General features: G+C 34.6%; 1 protein-coding gene across 1 annotated transcript in view; it reads left to right on the top strand.

The window, feature by feature from the left end:
• PHYHIPL (phytanoyl-CoA 2-hydroxylase interacting protein like) overlaps positions 1–22,107 on the top strand; it is a 62,195-nt gene extending 40,088 nt beyond the window's left edge. The window contains exons 2-5 of the mRNA XM_004427110.3: positions 10,265–10,461; positions 12,591–12,765; positions 16,411–16,528; positions 21,049–22,107. Of these exons, the coding sequence (XP_004427167.1) occupies positions 10,265–10,461; positions 12,591–12,765; positions 16,411–16,528; positions 21,049–21,583 (1,025 nt within the window). The 3' untranslated portion in view covers positions 21,584–22,107. The remainder of the gene's footprint in view (positions 1–10,264; positions 10,462–12,590; positions 12,766–16,410; positions 16,529–21,048) is intronic.
• Positions 22,108–22,111: the final 4 nt, after the last annotated feature.

Genomic DNA, 22,111 nt, shown 5'->3' with positions numbered 1-22,111 from the left:
GCCTGTGGAAAGAAATATTATACCAAGGAGGGTGGCAAGCTATAATATTAAATAACACCTTAAAGACAGGAAATTATATGTGATCTATAAAATGATTTGGTTAAAAAAAAAAAAGAGTACATTCAAGAGAGAGGCATGAGGCAATTTAGAGATTATTTATACTCAAATGCCAGGTCAAAATTAGGAAATTATAGCCTCTTTCAGCATATATGGAAATGGACGCTTAGAGGGTTATAAGATTTACTCAAGATCAGATAATTCCTTGTGGCAGAGCTAGAATTCAAACCCTTGTCTGTCTGACTGGGATATACAGTCTTAGCCAATCTGTAGTTAATAGCTGTGTACTTATGTATGTGGGATAGAGCTATCATCATAGGAAATTAATTTGAGTATTAGCATAAAGGAACTGTGTAATTTGTGGTAAATATTCAGAAGTATACAACAAATGGGATTTACCTTATTGAAGGTGAAACTTAAAAAATTGGCTTGGCTTTGGCCTACCTCTGAGATCTACTTATAAATTCCATTGCTTTTCATATTAACTTTGTCCTATTTCACATTTCCTTTCCTGGATCAGTCCTGCAATTCATTCTTGGCTCTAACTCTTTGTCCTCTTTTGAATGCTGCCTCAATATGCAAGCCTATCCCTACCTCTCTTGTGTAGTGTAGCATAGTCCTCACCTTCTATATGCCTCAGTCCCACATCTTATTTTCTATTTCAATACCTAAGAATTATTTATCCTCAGTTCCTGGCTTCCTTTAATTCTAGAAATTGGATATCCAGAATTGTAACTATTTTAAATCTGTAAAACACATATTCAGATGGATGGGATACCACTAAATAATGTATAGAAAAAAATAATAACCGAGTTCAATGATACCAAAAACATCAGTTTAATTAACTCTTTAGTTTATTTTCCAAAGGATATATACACTGACATTAAGCAAGTGACTTCCTTGAACTTTTCAACTTAACTGATTGAATTGATTAGATATTTTATATCATAGACTGATGAAGCTTCACAATGTAGAGTCACTAGATGCCAATAGTACCCTCCTCAAGTTGTATTGATCAAAAATATCTCTAGACATTGCCAAATATCCTCTGGATGAGAGCAAAGGGGTCAAAATCAGTAAAAGTACAGACTAATGTAGGAGAGGAAGAACTGTTCCTCTACCTGCTAGTTTCTTCCAGCTGGTCTAAAAATTAAATTGCATGAGACGGAATAACAGAAAAAATCAAACAAGTTTAATAACATATATACATGGGAGAAACCTGAGAAAACTGAGTAACTTGCCAAAATGGCTGAAGCCACCACCTTAAATACCATCTGTAGTTAAAGACAAAGGAGGATGTTGGGGGTAGTGGTTTGGGACTTTAGAGGGGAAGGCAATTCACATGAAGATGGAAAAGCAAATGTTTCAAAACAAATGTTTGCTGGACCATCTGTAGACAATGTGACCAGACAGAAAACTTTGATAAAAATGGGCATAGCAAGGTTCCTCCCAGCCTACCTCACCTAGAGTTATATATGGTGATAGCTCTTTTCTGGGACAGGCAGTCTATCTTAAATTCTTTTAGGCAGTTAGAGAGAAGGTCAAAGTTTTTTTCTGAGTCTTTTGTTCTTAAAAATAATCATGCCAGAGAGACACATTTTGGGGTGGCAAATTCTGATCCTCCACACTGACATACGTTTTTATTAGAAACTCATTCAATTTAATTCCAGATTTTAGGAATTAATGAATTAAGTAAAAGAGTCAGAGAAACAGTACCATTTGAAGTTATACAATTTCAATATGAATTACCATTAAGCTGTTCAGTTAGATTGCAGGGATATTAAGGGCTGTGACTGTCTTTTAGCCTTTGAACAAAACATCTTCTTAAACACCTAAATTGTTAATTTAGTTGATCTTAGCCCTGGTATCTTTTCCCCCACTTCGCTGATCATCCATATAACACACGGTATTGAGAATAGAAACCCAATAAGAAACTAAACAGAGAAAGAACATGATGTGATGAAAAAGTCCATGGACTTGGAGAAAAAAAAAGACATTGATTTGCATTTGTTTCTTTTAATTACTCACTCTTTAACCACATCATTTAGTTTCCCTGAACCCTAGTTTATTTATCTATAAAGAAGGGCAATTGAACTATATCAAATGGTTTTCAAATATCAGTCTGGAACTAGTGCCAAGCTATAGGGAAGTTTTCATCAATCTTCTGTTAAATGAGATAAATATAGAAAATTTAGTGAATTCTTCATAAAGTTAAATTTATTCAATTTTAAAAGACTGCCTTTATTCTGAGGTTAAGTATTTCTACATTTGATGTTAAAATGTAATTTATTTAATTATATTATAATCCTGATGATAATAAAATAGAATTTTGTTTTTACTCTTACTTCACAAAATAAAAACAATTCTCTTGGTTTTGTCTGAAATTTTACTAGTCTGTTGAATGAAAAGATCTGAGAACTATTGACTAGATCTCTAAGGCCTTACTCTGAAAAAGGAGTATATAATTTTACAAGCATGTAAATAGTAGTTCTACTATTTACTTTTATCTGATAATATTATAATAAACTACATAAGGGTAATCTGGTGAATGCCACCAGAAAGAATTCAAGTTAAAAAAACAAAAAAGGAGGAAAAGAAAAAAAATCTGATGAAACTTTACCACCTTTAAAATGGGTTAAAGAACCTCAAATAAGATGGTAATTTTGAGCATAAACATCAAACTAATCCCCTTCACAAGATCTTGGCCAAAATGAATAAAGACAAATGAAAATAGAGGAAAAGTGTCCTTAACACTAAAAATTATGGAAGGATTCCATCAGCTTTCCACTCGCTGAGGAGTCTCTGTTATATAATTTACACATGTAATCCCCATTATAGAAAGGATCTTAAAATTTTGACTCTTTTTCCTTAGAAAACCATGTGGTATTTCAGGAAAATGTAATAGGGAAGCTCTTGGGAGAGACCTGTTCTAGAGCCCTCTGATTTGGTGCAGAGAGGGATGGATAAGGGAGCACAACTCCTCTTGGAATTTCCCTTGTTGCTATGGATCAGTAGTTCTTGAAAGTAGGTATTCTAGGGGCCACAGAATGTGGAGTTACCCACCAGTACCACCAGGTGGGTAATGAGGCATATCCCTAAAATAGTAAGACACTTTCCTCATGTGAGAATCAACAATTCAATAAAAGAATCCAAACTTGGCTACATATTGTAACTGGAGAAGGAAATCAGACCTGACAGAATGCTAAAGATGACACGCTGGCCTCTGATCAGTAGATTAACCAAACCAAGAAAATAAACTGAGATGAAGTTTCTGTGCTGGAATTGTTCATATCTCTGGTTCTTTTTTCTCTTCACACAGACTTCAGAATTCCTTAACCAGAAAAATAAACTTATATAACTGCCCCTTCAGATTATAATCTAAGAGGAAAATTTTGATAGCATCCTCTTATATCAAGTGAGGAGATCTAACCTATGTCGGACTTAAAAAAGTCTTCTTGTTCAAGGATGAATACACAGAAAAACTAAATGAGACCTACCTATGAAAAGATTCTACAAAGAAATAGGTGGAGAAAAATTTAGCAATAAGAGGCAGAATAACATTTCTGAGAAAGATTTTGTATAGTAAAACCATGTAAATTGTATAGATTCTGATTTGTGTTCTCAATAAGATTCAAGATTGGATTTAATGAAACAAAAAATGAAAGATTAGATAAGACAATAAACTAATACATAAAGAGACCTAACTGTGAACAGGAAAGAATGTAGGAAAATTAATAATGCTATACCAATTTTAAAATTCCATTAGCAGCAAAGAATGGAAGGCATAATGAAGAAAAAAAATCAGAGATATGGAGGAAACACAGAATTTTTCACTCAGAATGTAAAGGAAAAGACAGAGATGAAAATAGAAGATAATATATGTGGAGGTCAGAAACAGATCAATATACTGATACTTATGATTTCCAAAGAGGAGATAAGAATAAATTGAACAGGAGAATTGTCGTGCAGTCAGGTGCTTAGGTGATCAATTAGAACAAAGAACCAAACTGAAAGTAACAACTAAGCCTTTATTCATTTACTGGGACAGTACAAGCAAGAGGCAAAAAGAGTCAGATGGATGTAATGCAGACTGGGGTGGAATGGGGGGATAGTGGAATTGTCTCACTGCTGAGGAGCTCCAAACAAAGACTCCAGCTGTTTTATGAAGGCGGGGGTGGTTGGGGAAAAGAGCTAGAACTGGAAAAGAACCAAGTTAGAATGGAGAAAAGTGCCTCAGCCAAGGCGCTTTATACGGAGGTCTTGGGAAGGTGCCTGATAAAGAGGAGGCACCTGGACTAGGAATTCAGATGTAACTATCATCATGGCTGTCTTAGGGGTGGGGAAACCTGGCTGCAGTTGCCTCCAGAAAACTGTAATGCACTGACTGTGCACCAGGTCTAGTATAGGGAGGGCAGCACCTGCCATGAGGTCTGCCAGGCAAAGCCTTGTAATTGCCTATGATTGGATCTGAAAGATCACACATAGGATTTTGGTCTCAAGCCCGACTCCTACTTGAATTATAAGAATAATAAAATTTCCCATAAACAACAGGGGGATAAAACAGGTTAGAGTGAAGGAAAATCAGGCCAGCCCCAAACTTCACAACAACCTTCAATGCCAGAGGACAAAGTAACAGTAGAGCAATAGCTACAAAAATTTTAGCAAAAATCCTATATTTAACCAAGTTGTTATTCATGTGTGAAGACAATAGCAAAAACATTTTCAGAAACACAAGTATTCATAAAATCCTTTCCTAATCTTGGAAACAAATGATTTGAAAATCTGTTTCAACCAACTAAAAGAAAATCAAACTAACTCAAGATTGGAGAACTCGTGTTAAAAGGACTGACACTGAGTAGCAAAACCATTTAAGTAATAGTATCCAAAAAATTGTAAATAAGATTATAAAATGGAATGCAAATATCATAAATTATTTTAAAGGAAATATTTCATTTTTGTAAAAATTTAAAATATGTTGGCTCTGAAATCTAGAGAATACCATCAAAAATTCAAGTAAAAATTCAAGTAAAAATACCTCATTTCCTTCATTTTACAAACAGAAGGTTTTATACTTGTTTCACTCTTCATACTGAAGAAGTGTAACTTCTAGTAGAATAAAAAATGGGATTTATAACTTCCAAATTATTAGAGAAAAGAGATTTCAAAGAAAATAGAGTCCATATAGTAGAGGATAGAACCAAAGGAACAGCAAGGAAGAATAAAATATGTAAAATATAAAGTAAGTTCTCATAGGCAAGAAGAAACACATGTAAATTAAACACTTCTAATAAAAGGCAAAATTTCTCAAATTGAGTCAAAATACAAAAGATACACCTAAAACAAAGTTACTCAAAAAGATTTAAAGCAAAAAATAAAATAAAACACAGAAATGAACAAACACACATTCAAATTGAAATAAAGCAGGCTACAAATTATTTCAAAGTATAATTGATATATTATACTTATTAAGATAAAATGGTCATTTTTAATTTAAAAAAGCTATAATCCCCAATGAAGATATAAATATTATATACACACACTGTGGCATCAAGATATAGAAGGCAAGAGGCTGGCCCTGTGGCCCAGTGGTTAAGTTCAGCATGGTCTGCTTTGGCGGCCTGGGTTCAGTTCCTGGGCGTGGACCTACACCACTCCTTGGTAGCCATGCTGTGGTGGTGACCCACAACAAATAGAGGAAGACTGGCACAGATGTTAGCTCAGGGCGAATCTTCCTCAAGCAAAAATAAAAGAGGAAGATTGGCAATAGGTGCTAGCTCAGGGTGAATCTTCCTCAGCACACACACACACACACACACACACACACACACACACACAAAATATATATATATAGAAAGCAAAAAGTTTTAGACACATAAGGACAAATGAGCTGAAACAACAGTAGACAAAAAAAATAAATAATGGTTGGGAGGATCTGAATATTTTTCCTTTTATGGATCATGCTTTTGGTTTAAATCTAAGAACTCTTCACTTAGTCTAGGTCCTGAAGACTTTCTTCTGGGTTATTTTTCCCTAAAAGTTTTATGGCTTTTATGTTTCACATTTAAGTTTTTAATCAATTTTGAGCTAATTTTTGTATAAGGTGGGAGGTTTAGGTCAAGACTCATTTTTTGCTTTTTTAAGATAAAATAAGATTTTGATTTTTACCCATCAAAACATATGGATATTTTAAATAGCAATAAATGGAATCGATAAGGGTGCAAAAAATGGGCACTCTAAAACTGTAGTTAGGGATACAAATTGGTGAAAACAAATGTGATTCAACATTTGCACTTCTTGGGATTTATCCAAAGGTAAATAATCATAGATATGCACAAAAATTTATGTAGAATATTGTTGACTGAAGTGTTATTATGGGAAAACACTAGAAACAATCTACATGTCCAGTGTTAGGATGACTGATTAATAGAATAGAATTTACCAAGATTAGAATTATAGGTAGTCATGGGAAAATGTTCACAATATATTATGTGAAAAACAGGTTAGAAAACAATATGCACAGTATGTTAATAGTATAGAGATTAAGTGATTTTTATTTTCTTCTTTGTGTTTTTTTCCTAAAAGTTCCAACAATATTCAAGGTTACCACTAAGAGTATTTTTATTTTGAGAGTTTATTGTAAAGGAAGCAGAGAACAATTTCAGGTTTTATTGTGATTACTATTTTGAGTTTTGTTACTGTCTTAATTAGTTTTTCTTTCATGACTTTAAAAGTACTGCAGCACTTTAAAGTTGTTTTTATGAAAAATACTTTTCCCCCAGCAGAGTATATCTCTGATTTTGTAATGAAACTCATTAAAATATATATTTATTTAAGCATATTTATACATATATAATTTTAACTATAAAATCAATCCCCTCCTATCTGTACTACAGTAGCTGATTTTTTTTTTTTTATTTTGTGAGGAAGATCAGCCCTGTGCTAACATCTGCCAATCCTCCTCTTTTTTTTTTTTGCTGAGGAAGACTGGCCCTGGGCTAACATCCGTGCCCATCTTCCTCCATTTTATATGGGACACCGCCACAGCATGGCTCGCCAAGCGGTGCGTCGGTGCGTGCCCGGGATCCGAACCGGCGAACCCCCGGCCGCTGCAGCGGAGTGCACACACTTAACCGCTTGCGCCACCGGGCGGCCCCCAGTAGTAGCAGATTTTTTATCACTAAAACTTTAGGAAGGAAAAAAGATGATATGAGGAAATTGCTCCTGGTTGCTATTTCTAAGGGAGGTGAACCTAACACCTGCAATTTCTTTCTTAGAGTGACAGCTCAAAGCTTATTATTAAAACGACTACCTTTTTAAAACACTCTTTCCCTTTATGTAAGGCAATTTAAGTTCAGTGAGAGAAGAGCCATACATATGAAATATATTAGTGTAATTTGGCAATGTTTTCAGCTTGCATTTCAATAATTGCTATTCTTCAAAAAGTGCTTTTGAAATGTTTGTTCTGAAAAGCAATTTTCATATTTTGGACAGATAAAAGTACCATTTGTTCTCCATTCAGTATTACCAATCAGCAGTATAGCCACAGATATTAGAATCATTTGGCATGTAAAGGAGAGAAATGTAGCTAGAATTATCCTTAAGATGAAGTCTTACTAAGAAAGGGAATCTGCGTTTGGAAATACACTTGATTGTACAGATCTGAGATAGTATTGGCTGATTGTTGAATATTAGTGTCATGTGAATCACTGTTGTTTCACCAATTTTATAGGCAGAATCATTGTCTTCTGTCACTTATCTCAAAATCTTAGTTAAAACTTGATTCACAGAGTGTGAGGAAGAAGGAAGTTACATGTAAACTAGATAGAATTTATTTAAATTAAATTATTTACTTGTTCTGCCTGAGTAAGAAAGCTGCATAGAGGTTAATCTAGTGGCTTTGTAAGAACTGGGACTAAGATAAGTAGCTTGAAAATGAAGATTCTTCATATAACAAATCCTTTATAGGTTTGAGCTTTATATTCTTCTTTTTTTTTTTTAAAGATTTTATTTATTTATTTTTTCCCCCCAAAGCCCCAGTAGATAGTTGTATGCCATAGCTGCACATCCTTCCAGTTGCTGTATGCGGGACTCGGCCTCAGGATGGACGGAGAAGCGGTGCCTCGGTGCGCGCCCGGGATCCGAACCGGGGCTGCCAGCATCGGAGCACGCACACTTAACCACCAAGCCACGGGGCCGGCCCCTTTATATTCTTCTGAATGGGAAAATATGATTTGAGTAAAAGTTTCCATATTTCAATAAATCTCAAGTTTTAACAATTAGAAGAGAAAATGTATAAAACAAAGTATTATATTCTAGAAAATAATCAATTATTTGTAACTTTAAGGTTGAATGAGATAACAATAGTGGAAATTTAAATGGCAAAATATAGTATCTTAGATAGTGTTAATATATTGAAGTTGCATTTTCATTAAATTGAATCAAATGCGAAATAGCTTTATTTTTCTCTATATGATCTTAAATAATTTTTTCATTCAGTTTTGAAATTATATGGACAGTCATAATGCAGATGAGTTCTATAGAAATTTCTACCATTAGAGTCCAGAAAGTTTTTCATTAATGTTACTTATATTTTAAAGATGACTGCAATCAGAATAATAGGTAAAAATGTGAGCTTTTCTAAACAGAACAAAAATTACTAATGTTTTAGTATTTATTGCCTTTCCCTTTCCCAAGGCCATAAAATGATTCCACTTGGTCTCTTCCCTTTCCTTGACTTCTGAAAGGCTTTAGGCCAGAAGCAGTTTAGGGGTTCTCTGAGGCCAGGTGGGGAGGAGAGCAAAAGATACATTAAATTTTTCTGGGAGTTTTATGGAGGGGGAATCTGGAGAAACAGGAGTGTGACGGAAGTACATAGGAGAAGAAGGAAGATTTTTTAAAGTATTGTTCAAGAAATGACAATAAAGAAGTTACTTTGAAATTAGTTTTCGATTGCCATTGAGTTTCTCTGGCCACAACACAACTTGAGATGAGATAACATGGGTCAAAGATTTAATAAGACTGGGAATTGTCAAATGTTTTATATCAATAATTGAGATGGGAGCGTGGGGGCGGAGAACACAGTCTAATCTGGAAGTGAAAGGTATTGTCACAAAGTGACATTCATTGTTGTTGTTTTGAATTTTTGTTGATCAAGATGTGCTATTTTATTGTTAAGGAACAAGTTATGTAGCTGATTTATGACCTACCACGTTTTATCATATGAATAACATATATACATTTTTTATTCTGTGGATTGAAGTTTAATGTTGGTTTGGGGGAAGGGAACATAGGAAGAAGTGGAGTAAAATTTGATCCAGTATGTCTTTCCTATATATGAGACAAACTTGGCAAGTCTATGTTTTCTCTTTTTTTCCTGTCATCCATCATATTCTGCTCTATACTATTAAGAAAAATGATAGCCTTTTCTCTAAGTGGAAATGTAGGATACAGTCTTCAAAGTAATCAGATGTCAGATCAGTTCTTAAGATTTTAATGATATTAATCAACAAGGCAATTGTTTTTTCTCTTTTAGCCTTATCTGTTGTTTTAGCAGTCAAAATTAAATTTATCAAGATACGACAGGTAAAAAGATTCGTAGAATAATCATTGACATAGTAACTTGTAAGAGAATGGTCTTCAATATTATTTGTATATGTAGTATAACCATTACATGCTGTTTCTATATATAAATTTCCAAAAGGGAAAAGGAGGAGCAATTTTTATAGACTATCACTGATACCTCATAGATTTTTTTAAAGAATTGTTTCCTTTATTTGACTGGATTCTTTCATTATCAACATTTCTGACATTATCTAGCTTAAAACACCTGATATTACTTTAGAGCAGAATTGATAGGTCATGTAGGAAAAATAGTCTCGTGGGGCTTTTGAGATGGAACCTACAATGTAAGGTTAAATCTTTCATAGATTAGAAAGATGGATCATCAGTGTTTTTGTTTTCATTCTGTGAAAGCAGAAATTGGAAAAATAAATTTAAAATGTAGAGGTGGTAAGGCTTTTTGTTGGTAATATGACCTTATAGATGTCATTTACTATCGTTAACACTCAAATTACTTCATGAACAAAATGAAGTATCATATTTAGTAATTAGATAGTTGAGTTCAGCAATATGTACACAGCTAATGGCCTTGCAAACTGGTAACATCCATTAGTTGGAAACTAACTGTCTGGGCATTGTTTTCTTGCAGGGAACAAATCACAAGACAGTGGCATAGCAGAGATGGAAGAACTTCCTGTACCGCATAACATCAAAATAAGCAACATTACATGTGACTCATTCAAGATTTCATGGGAAATGGATTCAAAATCAAAGGACCGTATTACACACTATTTCATTGACCTCAACAAGAAAGAGAACAAGAACTCCAATAAATTTAAACACAAGGTAAAATCCTAACATATAATATAATACTTATATTCATTTGCATCTTAAAAACTTGCTAAGTATGAGGACATTTTGAAAGAAGGAATAATGTTCTATTAATTACTTATATAATGTATTTAACATTGAGAAGAATAAAAATTATATGTCATTTTAAAACCCTATCCCTCTAAGAAATTTTGTAAGACAATGAAATGCCAAGTAGTTTGTTAAAACACAATTTCTCCCGAAAAAGATATCATGACTTTTGTACAGACATAAAAATGAACGTGTTAAAGATTTTATTTAACTCATTAATGAGGTAACTGATGAGGTATTGCAACCAGTTCAAAGGATAATCCAAAGAAAAGACACAGTTACAGATCAGGATATTGAAATAAATGTATAACTGGAGGCAAAACTGGTTTGGGGTGGGGGAGGGAACGAGGGCAGGAAGGGAGGGTTGTCTCTCCACTGGACAAAATTTATTTGCATGTATTTAGACAAGAATAACTGAATCATTGGGGCTGGCCTGATGGCGTAGCAATTAAGTGCGGGCGCTCCCCTGTGGCGGCCCGGGGTTCGCAGGCCCAGATCCCGGCCGCGCACCGATGCACTGCTTGTCAAGCCATGCTATGGCAGTGTCCCATATAAAGTAGAAGAAGGTGGGCACATATGTTAGCCCAGGGCCAATCTTCCTCAGCAAAAAGAGGAGGATTGGCATCGGATATCAGCTCAGGGCTGATCTTCTTCACACACACACAAAAAAAATGAATAACTGAATCGTTATCAGATATCTACAAATTACAGGGTTGTAAAAGAGCTTCCACAGAATCAGAAGAAGATAGCCAGAACGTGTGCTAGAGGCAATGCACAGTTTTCCATTGAAGCACACATTTTTCACTATAATAACTGCCAAAAGAGGAATGTGATCCAGTTTATCAACTTTAGGGTATTTCTTAAAATACTTTAGGGCTTAAAATTGCTTTATGTAGTCAATTTTATTTTATGGTTTGAGAATGAAAAATAATCTTTAGATGTTTTAGACATGTAACACTTCTCTGATATTTATTTTCATAGCTGTCTACTTATCACATATCTTTTCTAATACATATCTCCCTTCAGAAGTCGCTATAGAGAGGATAATAGTTATCTGGTTTAAGTAGTCTTATGTTTCAGTATTTTCACTATGATAAAAACCAGTCTATTTTTTATATTGATACTAAATTTTAACTTGGCATATCTTTTGGAAGAACTGTCTTATCTTTTCTGAAAATTATGCATTTACTAAATGTGCAATTATACATACTATCTATGACTGAGGATTATACATACAGATAAGTGTGAGAGAGTGAACAAGATTGATGTCATTATTTTTCCCATGTTCCAGTTTTGATTAGGCTTTCTGATGATGGATAATCTCTTTGCTGATGTTTGCCTTCTTAAAGTAGCTTTGAAATATTTAACATTAAATGGTGACTAGGCCAAGATTTGATGCCCTCTCTTCTAGAATACCTTATCTTTGGAAATGTAGTGAATATTCAACTAGCATGTTTAATTAACTTATTAGTCTTTGTTTAGAAATACCTAACCATTTCTGTAACATACGGACTCCAGCCTTGAGTACAAGTGAAGCAACTGTTACCTCATTTGTATATAAAAGAGATTCATTTATTTTAAATAAGTTCTCTCCCTTCACATATAAAATATTTAGTAATAAGCTACGCTGGTGAAATTGTTGGGTAGTAAAAATTAAACAAGTATAATACTTTTAAATACTAAATCTATTGAATTTTCTTTCATGTTTCTGGTTTGTTTTGTTTTGTTTTATCATTTAGTATTAGAATGTTTCATTTTAGGGCACATACATAGGGAGTGTACAGAGAACAACGTTATACTGGAAATCAAGAAAACTGGAATCCAAATACGTTTATGTCATTAACTAGCTGTATGACCTTGAGCATATCTCTTGATCAAGTTGCGCCTTAGTTTTTATATCTGGAGAATAAGTGATTTGAATATAATAATTGTTAAATGTCTTTAAACAGGAAAATTCTGTCATCAGCCAGGAATTTAATAAATTCCTCCACATTGTTTACTGTTGATTCAAGTTATATTGCTAAATTAATTTTTTTCCTTCTTTCCTTTCTTAGGATGTTCCAACAAAATTGGTGGCAAAAGCTGTTCCCTTGCCAATGACTGTCCGTGGACACTGGTTTTTGAGCCCAAGAACTGAGTATACAGTAGCAGTGCAGACTGCCTCAAAACAAGTTGATGGGGATTATGTTGTTTCTGAATGGAGTGAAATTATAGAATTCTGCACAGCAGGTAAGAGAACTAGATACAAATACAGAAAAAAATCTTATTTAATAGTTCCTGGAGAGCTAATTACAAAAATATTTATTTTTTGTAATTATAAGGTGATATGTATTGCACTGGTTTTTTTTGCATTGCCAGTAACAGAACAAACTATGTTGTATCGATCAGTTGGAGAGAGCTGAGGTTTTCAGTGAAAGCTGGGTAATGGCATTAAACTACTTCTTTGCTGCATGGATAGTTTGATTTTTTGAAGTAAAAGCTTTGCAAATAAAAATTGATGCAGTTTGAAAATATACCCAGCATATTTTGAACTTCATTTTGAGAGAGCGAGCTTTTTTTTCTTCCTCTTTTCTTTCGTTTTTTGTTTTTCTTTTTCATTTTTTTTTTTTCACAAGTATTGAAAGAAAGAAGCCAGGAACATCCTTCTCTAATTTAGGGATTTAGGGGAGTGGAGGCAGATCTCAATGACTGGAACTAGCAGAAATGTTATTGGATTTTTCACTTCAGTGGTGAAAATCTATCTCTAAATTAGTGTCCTGTGCATGTGTGTGTATTTATTTGCTTTCTTACAAAGTACCTCATAGCCATTTGGCATTGGAATATCTGATGTTGAGAGCTCATTCCCTTTGATCTTGAACTGTACCATAATATTCTATTAGATTGGAAATGTTACCATTCATCTCCTTCATTTTTCTATTTGTCTATTCATTCAATAAAGAAACAAATATTTATTGTGCACTCACATAGGTGTTGAAGAAGCGCAAAGATGTCTCTACCTGAATACATCTGTCATCCTCTCCTTTTGTCTTTTAGAATGGGGCTTTGTTTGCTCTTTGTCTAGGTGATTGTTTCCTCTAAAATGTTGTAGAGAGGCTGAGTGTTTGTTTCAACATAAAGGAGCTTGTAGAAAAAGTCTTAAAAACAATTAGCCTCACCTATTTCAGGTTGCTTAGCAACTTTCCCCAGCTGAGGCATCTTGCAGATAAATCAGCCTTTTTTTTACCCCATAGCCTCACACTTGCATTATTTTAGACCCAGTACATGCTTAGCTACTGCTTTATCTCAATATCTTCTGTTGTTTCTTAATCTCAAATTCAGTATAAAACTTCTCCTGTGGATATTTTGAATGGATAAAATTTTAATTCTGTTATTCTGATTTATCTTCAACCCTTTTTGTTTATTCTATGACGCAGTTGCTAAGGATCGCAACGGTTACTAAGGATTTCAATGTTTGACAGCAAGGAAAATAGTATCTTTGGTACCATATTTCTTCCTGTCTAAGATGTCATTGCTTATAAGATCCACCATTTGATGTATCACTAAGAAGAATTACTGCCAGTTAAACTATGAAACAGTGTTTTCTTCTCACATTTATTGTCAGTCTCATGTCAGAGATGCTAAAATGTGAAAAAAATACATTTTAGAATAGATGAAACGTGGTATTAATCATAGTCCAGTAATCAGTAATGAAATAGCTAAAGATTTCCATATTGTATTAATAGAGAGTAAAGAATTCTCATTGAGATACTTTTACCAATATTTGTGTCATTGGAATTAATATATCCCCTCAATTTTTTCCTAAATTAAAATTACACTTGGAAATCTAGCTCATGTTTACTCTCTTCATTGCATTTCTTTCCATTTACTCTCCTTGTGTCCTACCAGGGAGGTTTAATCTAAGTAAGACACTCTAAGTAAGAGAAATAGTCTCTTTTGACGTTGTTTTAATACCTACATGCTGTTTTCCATAGGACTATACCAAATAGTATCATAGTATTTGTCCATTAAAAAGAGCTATAATTACTTGCTAAAACCCCATTTGACATTAGGGAAAGGTGTAAAATATTATTTCTTTTTTAGCTTAAGGAAGACCTTTGGCATTTCCAGTTCAGAAATACCTATCTATCTGTCTATCTATAAATAAATAGATACACACACATATACATTCACTCTGTTTTATAATCTAACCATATAAGTACATATTTTATTTCTCTGTATATGAAGGAAAACCTTATGTCTTCTTTCTTTCATTTAGAGTGATCTCCCTGTTGCTCTTTTATTTAACTACATCTCATAATTCTTCTAAGGAAGTTATGGGGTAAATAATAAGGAGAATGCCAGCTTTTAAATGTGCCACAATATTTTTTTTTTTTGGTGAGGAGATCAGCCCTGTGCTAACATCTGCCAATCCTCCTTATTTTTTGCTGAGGAATACTGGCCCTGGGCTAACATCCGTGCCCATCTTCCTCCACTTTATATGGGACGCCGCCACAGCATGGCTTGCCAAGCATTGTGTCGGTGTGCACCCGGGATCCGAACCGGCGAACCCTGGGCCGCTGCAGCAGAGCATGCACACTTAACCGCTTGCGCCACCAGGCCGGCCCCCACAATATTTTTCTATAAATTATTTTGCATTTTTATTTCCATTAGTAAAATCTAATGAGAACTTAAGCTGTTCAAAGTTCGTTGTTTCAGTTTATCAAAATAATTCAGAGACTGTTTCACCTAAACTTGATCATTAACCTTGACTCTTGTGAGAAATTTTGAGAAATTTGTTTTGTATAAATTGTCTTTTAATCTGGACATCTAATTCACTCAGCATTTCTTGAGCACATACTTTGTGCTATGCACTGTGCAAAGTATTGGAAATAAAATAGAATGCCACTGACTAATCTACTTCTAGTGTAGTCTATGACAGAGATAAAACCCTGTACTTATCCCATAATGTCATAGTTGTCTGTATATTTATCTCTTCTCTTAGACTGTGAGTTCTTTGAGAGGAAGAATGATTTTTTTTTTTATCATTTAACCTGATCATCTAATTCTGCATGGTGCCTTGTACATCATATGTTCTAATCTAAATAAATGTTTGTTGAGCCAGTGAAGCAGTAAAATTATGCTGCCATGAGCAGTTCAACTAGGTTGCTTTTGTTTGGAAAGTCTTACAATCTTTATAGACCAAAATTTTTGCTTAGATTCTTGTATTGGAGTTTGACAACAATCCTGTTTTCAAAACAAAAAGTCGGTGAAAAGATCAGATTACTTTGAAAGATTCTTTAGATTTTCAAGAGTCTTGTATACCCGAAAACCATCAACTGAGAGCCAGAGACCTAGTCTCTAAGTTACTAGCTGTATGAACATTTGGCAAATCACTGTGACAAGCCTCAATTTCTGCATCAATAAAATGACCATATTTAATCTACCTTGCCAACCTCATAGACTTAGGGAGTAAATTAAATGAACATTATTATTGCTACTCCTTTAAAGTATATTTGCTATTGATTGCAGATTATAAGCTTCTTTTATTCAGTTTATCAGCTGATTGGAGAAAAGCTAGGATGGTGCTGATTGACATTACTTGGGTTATGCAGAGTCTGTATTCCTTATTTAACATTTTTGTTTTAGGTTCTTGAATTTCAAAGAGTGAAAAAAATGCAAGCATATTCTAAAAAACAACCATAAACCATAACAAAAATATTTTTGTAGAAAGAAAAATGTGCCACACAAAGACAATGAATGTTTTTTTTTAATGCAATTTCCTAGTCACAAAGATTAATTTCCTAAAGATGAATTTTAATAATCTCCAATTTATTAAGCATGTAGTTGGTATTTTTGGTAATATATTTTTAATAACAGACTTTTTGTTATTTTCAGACTATTCAAAAGTTCATCTAACACAACTGTTGGAGAAGGCCGAAGTGATTGCAGGACGGATGCTCAAATTTTCTGTTTTTTATCGTAACCAGCACAAAGAATATTTTGACTATATTCGGTAAGAATCAAAAAAATATATATTGATTTGCTTTACTAAATGCCATTCCAGATTCTAGGCTCAGGTTTCCCTTGAGTCTAGTTCTGTGAAAGAGCATTAATTTTCTTTTCAAAATAATTTTATTCTGACTTTTATTTCCCAGAATAATTAAGTAGAAAAAGTCAGATCATGGGATTTTTTTCCACTTCACTTAGAGTCTTTTCCATAATCATTTGTAATACCAATTCCTGTCTATTGAGTGGAAGATCTTAAACCTCCAGGGTTTAGATTGATGAACATTTCATGTACACACTCCTCCTCTAATTCCCAATAACTCAGTGCCTTCTGTCTCATACCAACTACTAAATTATCTCTTCTTCTTTTGGGTGTCTTTAATACATTGAAAATGAGAGAATAAAAGGGTGATTCTTTCATGAAATATTGTAATGAATCAGGTGGGATTTTCAGGCTTCTGCCTAAGTGGAAATCTCTAAGCCTTTATCTTGGATTAATTATTCATGAAGACAGTCTCCTTTGTTTACTTTTGAATTCTAGTGTTCAACTAGTATTTCTAAGATAGCCTGTGTTTATCCCTAGAAGCAGTTTCTAAGAATTCAGAAGAATTCCATGCCACAGGTAGTTTTAACACTTCCAGCCCTTTCATATTTGTAGAAGAAAATTTCAGTAAATAGGCAGATGTGTGTTTTAAAGTGAGACTAACACTTTTAAAATGATAAATTCTGTATAGGTTCTAAAACTTTTATACAGTAATCCCTATAACTTGTCATTTTAAAAGCCTTGGTCTCACTTTAAACTCTAAAGAATTCTTAAGTTGACAGGATTGTATATGAAAAAATTTTAGGAAGCTTTGTTGTTGTTTATTCATACCATTCTAGTTTTTCTTAAATCAAGATCATGGTTCTAGATTTAAATAAGCTCCAAGCTGTGGAAAATGCAAAGAGAATCATAGAGAGAGACGTGAATTTAGGCCTCTGTGTTCTTCAAATGAAATACTTTACAATGTCATATATTTTTATATATTTTGATGGCAAAAATCATTCCTGCTTTATGTTTTAGTATCCTATAAATACAGAGTTTAGTCCATAAGTCTCTTAGCTGGCAAATTATTTACCCTTGAGTCTATATAATTCATGGTGGATGCCATTCACCTAATTTAGAGAGTACAAACTGAGAGATACGACACAAATTATTGTACCTGTCAATTGTTGAATGGGAATGACCATATATACTCAACAAGAAAAGTATTTCTTTATATTTGTTAAGCACAAAATTTGAAAACAATAAAAGATCCACTATTACTATTTTCTTTAATAAGAAATACATCAATAGAATAAATAAATACATCTTTGGTACTAGGTTTAGATTCCTGGAATATTGCCATTTTCTATTTTAGGTGGCCACTGGAGGTCAGTATTCCTCTGATTTTCTCCAGCCTTTGGATGGGAACTGGCCTTCTGTTTTTGAGGTCCTTAGATACTCTAAAATTTGCTTCATCTGTTTTTAAAAATTCTTGCAAGAAGAAAAAAAGATAAATACAGAAATCATGTAAAATGAAAAAAGTTATTGTATATATTGTATGATTGCTCTCAATATACTAGTATGAAAGATGTATTTACTAACAAGGAAATTTACTTTTGTTGGATTTTCCATGATAGTTGTAAAATCCATGTAAATTATATCTTGATGCAGTGTATATAAATAAATACACTTGCCAACACACGGGTACAATTTTTCAACATTGCTTTTGAAAAAAGCTATATTAGAAAATTGTAAACATTAGCTTCAGTGGATCTTGATTTTCTTTTTATGTAATGAACTCTAATCAAGACACACTTCCTTTATCAGAATCCATTTAAAATGTCATCTTGTTATTCAGAATGTTTGAATAGAAAGGAAGCTTTCACTTACCTGACAAACTTTCCAAATCATTATAAATTATAATTGAAAAAGCCCTAGATAAATTCTGACTCAATCCATATGGAATGAACTCATTTTGATCTCTTCCTGTAGAAATGAATTCCTAAATAAATATTGCTTTCCCTTACCCCAGATCAAAATACCACTTTCTCTCTTACCCCTCAAGTTCACTAGGTAGACTAATTGTCCTTAAAACACTTTTCTATATCTGAAAATTTTCTCTTCAGGAATCTACTGAGATTGATAAACGTGTAGGAACTCCTATACTTTTTGGTGCTAGATTGTATATCATCAGAGTTGATGTCTATCACTGATATTAGGACATTTCTCTTAGCCTAAGTTCATGTTTATATATTTTCTGCTGTTATTATTTCCTGTAATTTCACTTGTACATTCAGGTAGGACAATATGTTGATATTTGTTTTTGTTAATGAGAACATAACAAGGGTAAGAATTTTTGACCCAGGACAATGTGGGGTAGATACACTTCTCCCTGTTCCTCCCACTAAGTACTACTAAAAACCCTGGACATTATATATAAAAGAAACATAAAACTCTGAAAGGTGGAGAGAAGAAGGTCTGATTAGGGATTTCAGGGCTCAAGGAACAATACAATGATGAGTTTCCTGGGTTATCTTTTTAGCCTTATATTCTGGACTAGGTGCTAGAGAAGCCAGCAACCCAGAAATGCCAATGGGCACAGACAAAAGAAAAACAAATCCCCCTAGAAAGTCTGAAATAGAACTGTCAACCCCAAATCCTATATTCAGTGAAAATATCCTTCAGGAATAAAGAGAAATCAAGACATGCTCAGATGAAGGAAAACTAAGGGGATTTGTCACCAGCATACCTCCCCTAAAAGAATGACTAAAAGAAGTTTTTGAAACAACAAGGAAATGATAAAAGAAGGAATTTTGGAATATCAGGAAGGAAGAAAGAACAAGAGTAAGAGTAAAAATATGGGGTCCAATCCAGGCTATCATACTGCATTTATTTATCATGTCTCCTTAGTCTCCTCTAATCTCTGACAGTTTCTTGGTCTTCCCTCAAATCTGCATTTTTAAAAAGCTCCCTAGGTAGCTTTTAGGCACTGAAATTTGAGACTCATTGCTGTTCTCAAGTCAGGGGCAGATCTTGGGTATGCCTCAATGACCCACAGACTCTTTAAGAAGCCTGGTGACTGGGAGAACCTTTTCTTGCCTGAGTGGTAGCTTGTGATTTTCATCCTAAATCATGCTGGTCAAGGACCCAGCATGGAAGAGAAGGCACACTCGGAATTCTGGAGAAAATTTAACAAAAGCACCATTCATAGAGGTATGGGGAGGGTTAAAGCAATTAATAAGGGATGCTAAAGCAACCAGAAACTATAGAGGTGAGAGGTTTTATCATTCTTGGGAAGAGAAGGGGAGTAGAGGTCACCCAGCAGGACAACTAGTCAGAGATATGTAGTTATAGACAAACCCAGCCCTGACAGAACCACAAAGCTCTGAAACATGAAGTAGAGGAAGACTCACTCAAGACTTTACCTCCTCCTCCCCTACATCTGCTGGTGCTTCCGACTGGTAGAACTGAAAGGGAAGGGACCAAGGGACAAGGAAGAACTGGATGATAGAGTCAGCCCACAGTGGAAGGCAAGAAGCGTAGAGAATAGATCTGGGGGCAGGATAAAGGAAGAATAACCAGCTCTTTTCTAAGCAAAATGCAGGAGAGAGGACCTGATTAGTAAACCATGCCTGGGTAAAAATAAATAAATAAAACAAACAAGATACTTTTGTGCCAATATATGTGGACAGCACTCATTTTAGGACTAAATTCTGACATATTTTAAAGAAACATTCAACATATTTAACTAACCAGTACTGTTAGCCCAGTTTTCTCTTCAAAAAGCCACTTCTGAAATCCAGTAGGCATATAATGGATGTGATTTCAGTTGTGCAATTTCTAATTCCAGTCTGGTTTTTCTGGCCAGGAAATTTATGTTAAAGACTTCTAAGATTTGTAGCTCACCTTAGAGTCAAGGCTAGAATTTGGCCATCTATCTGTTGTTGTTAGTGCCATCAAGTTGATTCCGACTCCTAGTGACCCTGTGTACAGCTGAAGTGGAACCCTGCCCGGTCTTTTTGCACCATCCTCTCACCTTCTGGTGCTATATCAGACAATTCTCTGCTGCCATTCATAGGGTTTTCATGGCCAATTTTTTCAGAAGTGGGTGGCCAGGTCCTTCTTCTTAGTCTGTCTTAGTCTGGAAGCTCCGCTTAAACTTGTCCACCATGGGGGACCCTGCTGGTATTTGAAGTACCAGTGGCATAGTTTTCAGCATCACAGCAACATGCAGCCACCACAGTATGACAACAATAGGTAGTGTGGTTCCCTGACCAGAAATGAACCCGAGCCACAATGATGAAAGCACCAAATCTTAACCACTAGACCACCAGAGCTGGCTTTAGCCACTTATAGGAAATGTCAAAAGATGCATTCTCCTTGATCTTGATGACATTCAGGCTTTTAATAGTAGACAGTTGATTTTTAGGTCTATCACCATTCAAATCTATAAATCTTTACCACTGTTGTACCAAGCAGTGACCATTTCTTTTCTCTTGCAGAGAACATCATGGAAATGCTATGCAGCCCTCTGTCAAGGATAACAGTGGTAGCCATGGCTCTCCTATCAGTGGAAAATTAGAAGGCATCTTCTTTAGCTGCAGCACTGAATTCAATACTGGGAAGCCACCCCAGGATTCACCTTATGGAAGATACAGGTTTGAGATTGCAGCAGAAAAACTTTTTAACCCCAACACTAACTTATACTTTGGGGACTTCTACTGTATGTACACTGCTTATCATTATGTGATTCTTGTTCTTGCCCCTGTGGGATCACCAGGAGATGAATTTTGTAAGCAGCGCCTTCCTCAACTAAATTCCAAGGATAATAAATTTTTGACCTGCACAGAAGAAGATGGGGTGCTGGTTTACCACCATGCCCAGGATGTCATTTTAGAAGTCATTTACACTGACCCCGTGGATCTTTCTCTGGGCACCGTGGCAGAGATCACTGGTCATCAGCTCATGAGTTTGTCTACTGCAAATGCAAAGAAAGATCCCAGCTGCAAAACCTGTAATATCAGTGTTGGACGTTAATGCCCGCTTTTCTTATTCTTACTCAGTCCCTTTTCTTCTCTTAGGAGCATTGATCCTCTGTTGTCCATTTTTATCACCAGATGTTTTCCACTGAAGCATGCACATGCCGCTATCACCAAAAGCAAACTGCCACTTTTCAAATTTCATTCAGAGCTGTGTTAGTGTTTCCTATTCCCTACCCTTCCCACTTTCAATGATGAAATATCCTAAGTTCTCCTTCTGACACTTTATTGCCTAGATGCTGCAATGTTTTTATTTTTCCTTTATGCCAAACATAACAACAAAACAGTTATATAAACTGCTTTAGCAAAATACAAAATAACGGCTTATAAACGGTGTTTAAATATGCATTCATTTTAATCTACTGAACAAATATTGAGATAACTCCAAACCGCATGAAAGGGTGTAATTGCAGCATGAGTTAAATCTTGAAACCTAGAATTGTCAGCACTTCCAACTTGTTGTTTGACAGTGTTATTTATGTTATTTATATTAGCTAACAGGAAACAACTACTGTGTTTCAACATA

The sequence above is a fragment of the Ceratotherium simum genome, chromosome 6 (genome assembly GCF_057802395.1).
Source record: "Ceratotherium simum simum isolate JZ-2026a chromosome 6, ASM5780239v1, whole genome shotgun sequence".
Taxonomy (NCBI): Eukaryota; Metazoa; Chordata; class Mammalia; order Perissodactyla; family Rhinocerotidae; genus Ceratotherium; species Ceratotherium simum.
Note: the sequence above shows the minus strand (reverse complement) of the source record. Positions and strands in the feature narration are given on the sequence as shown.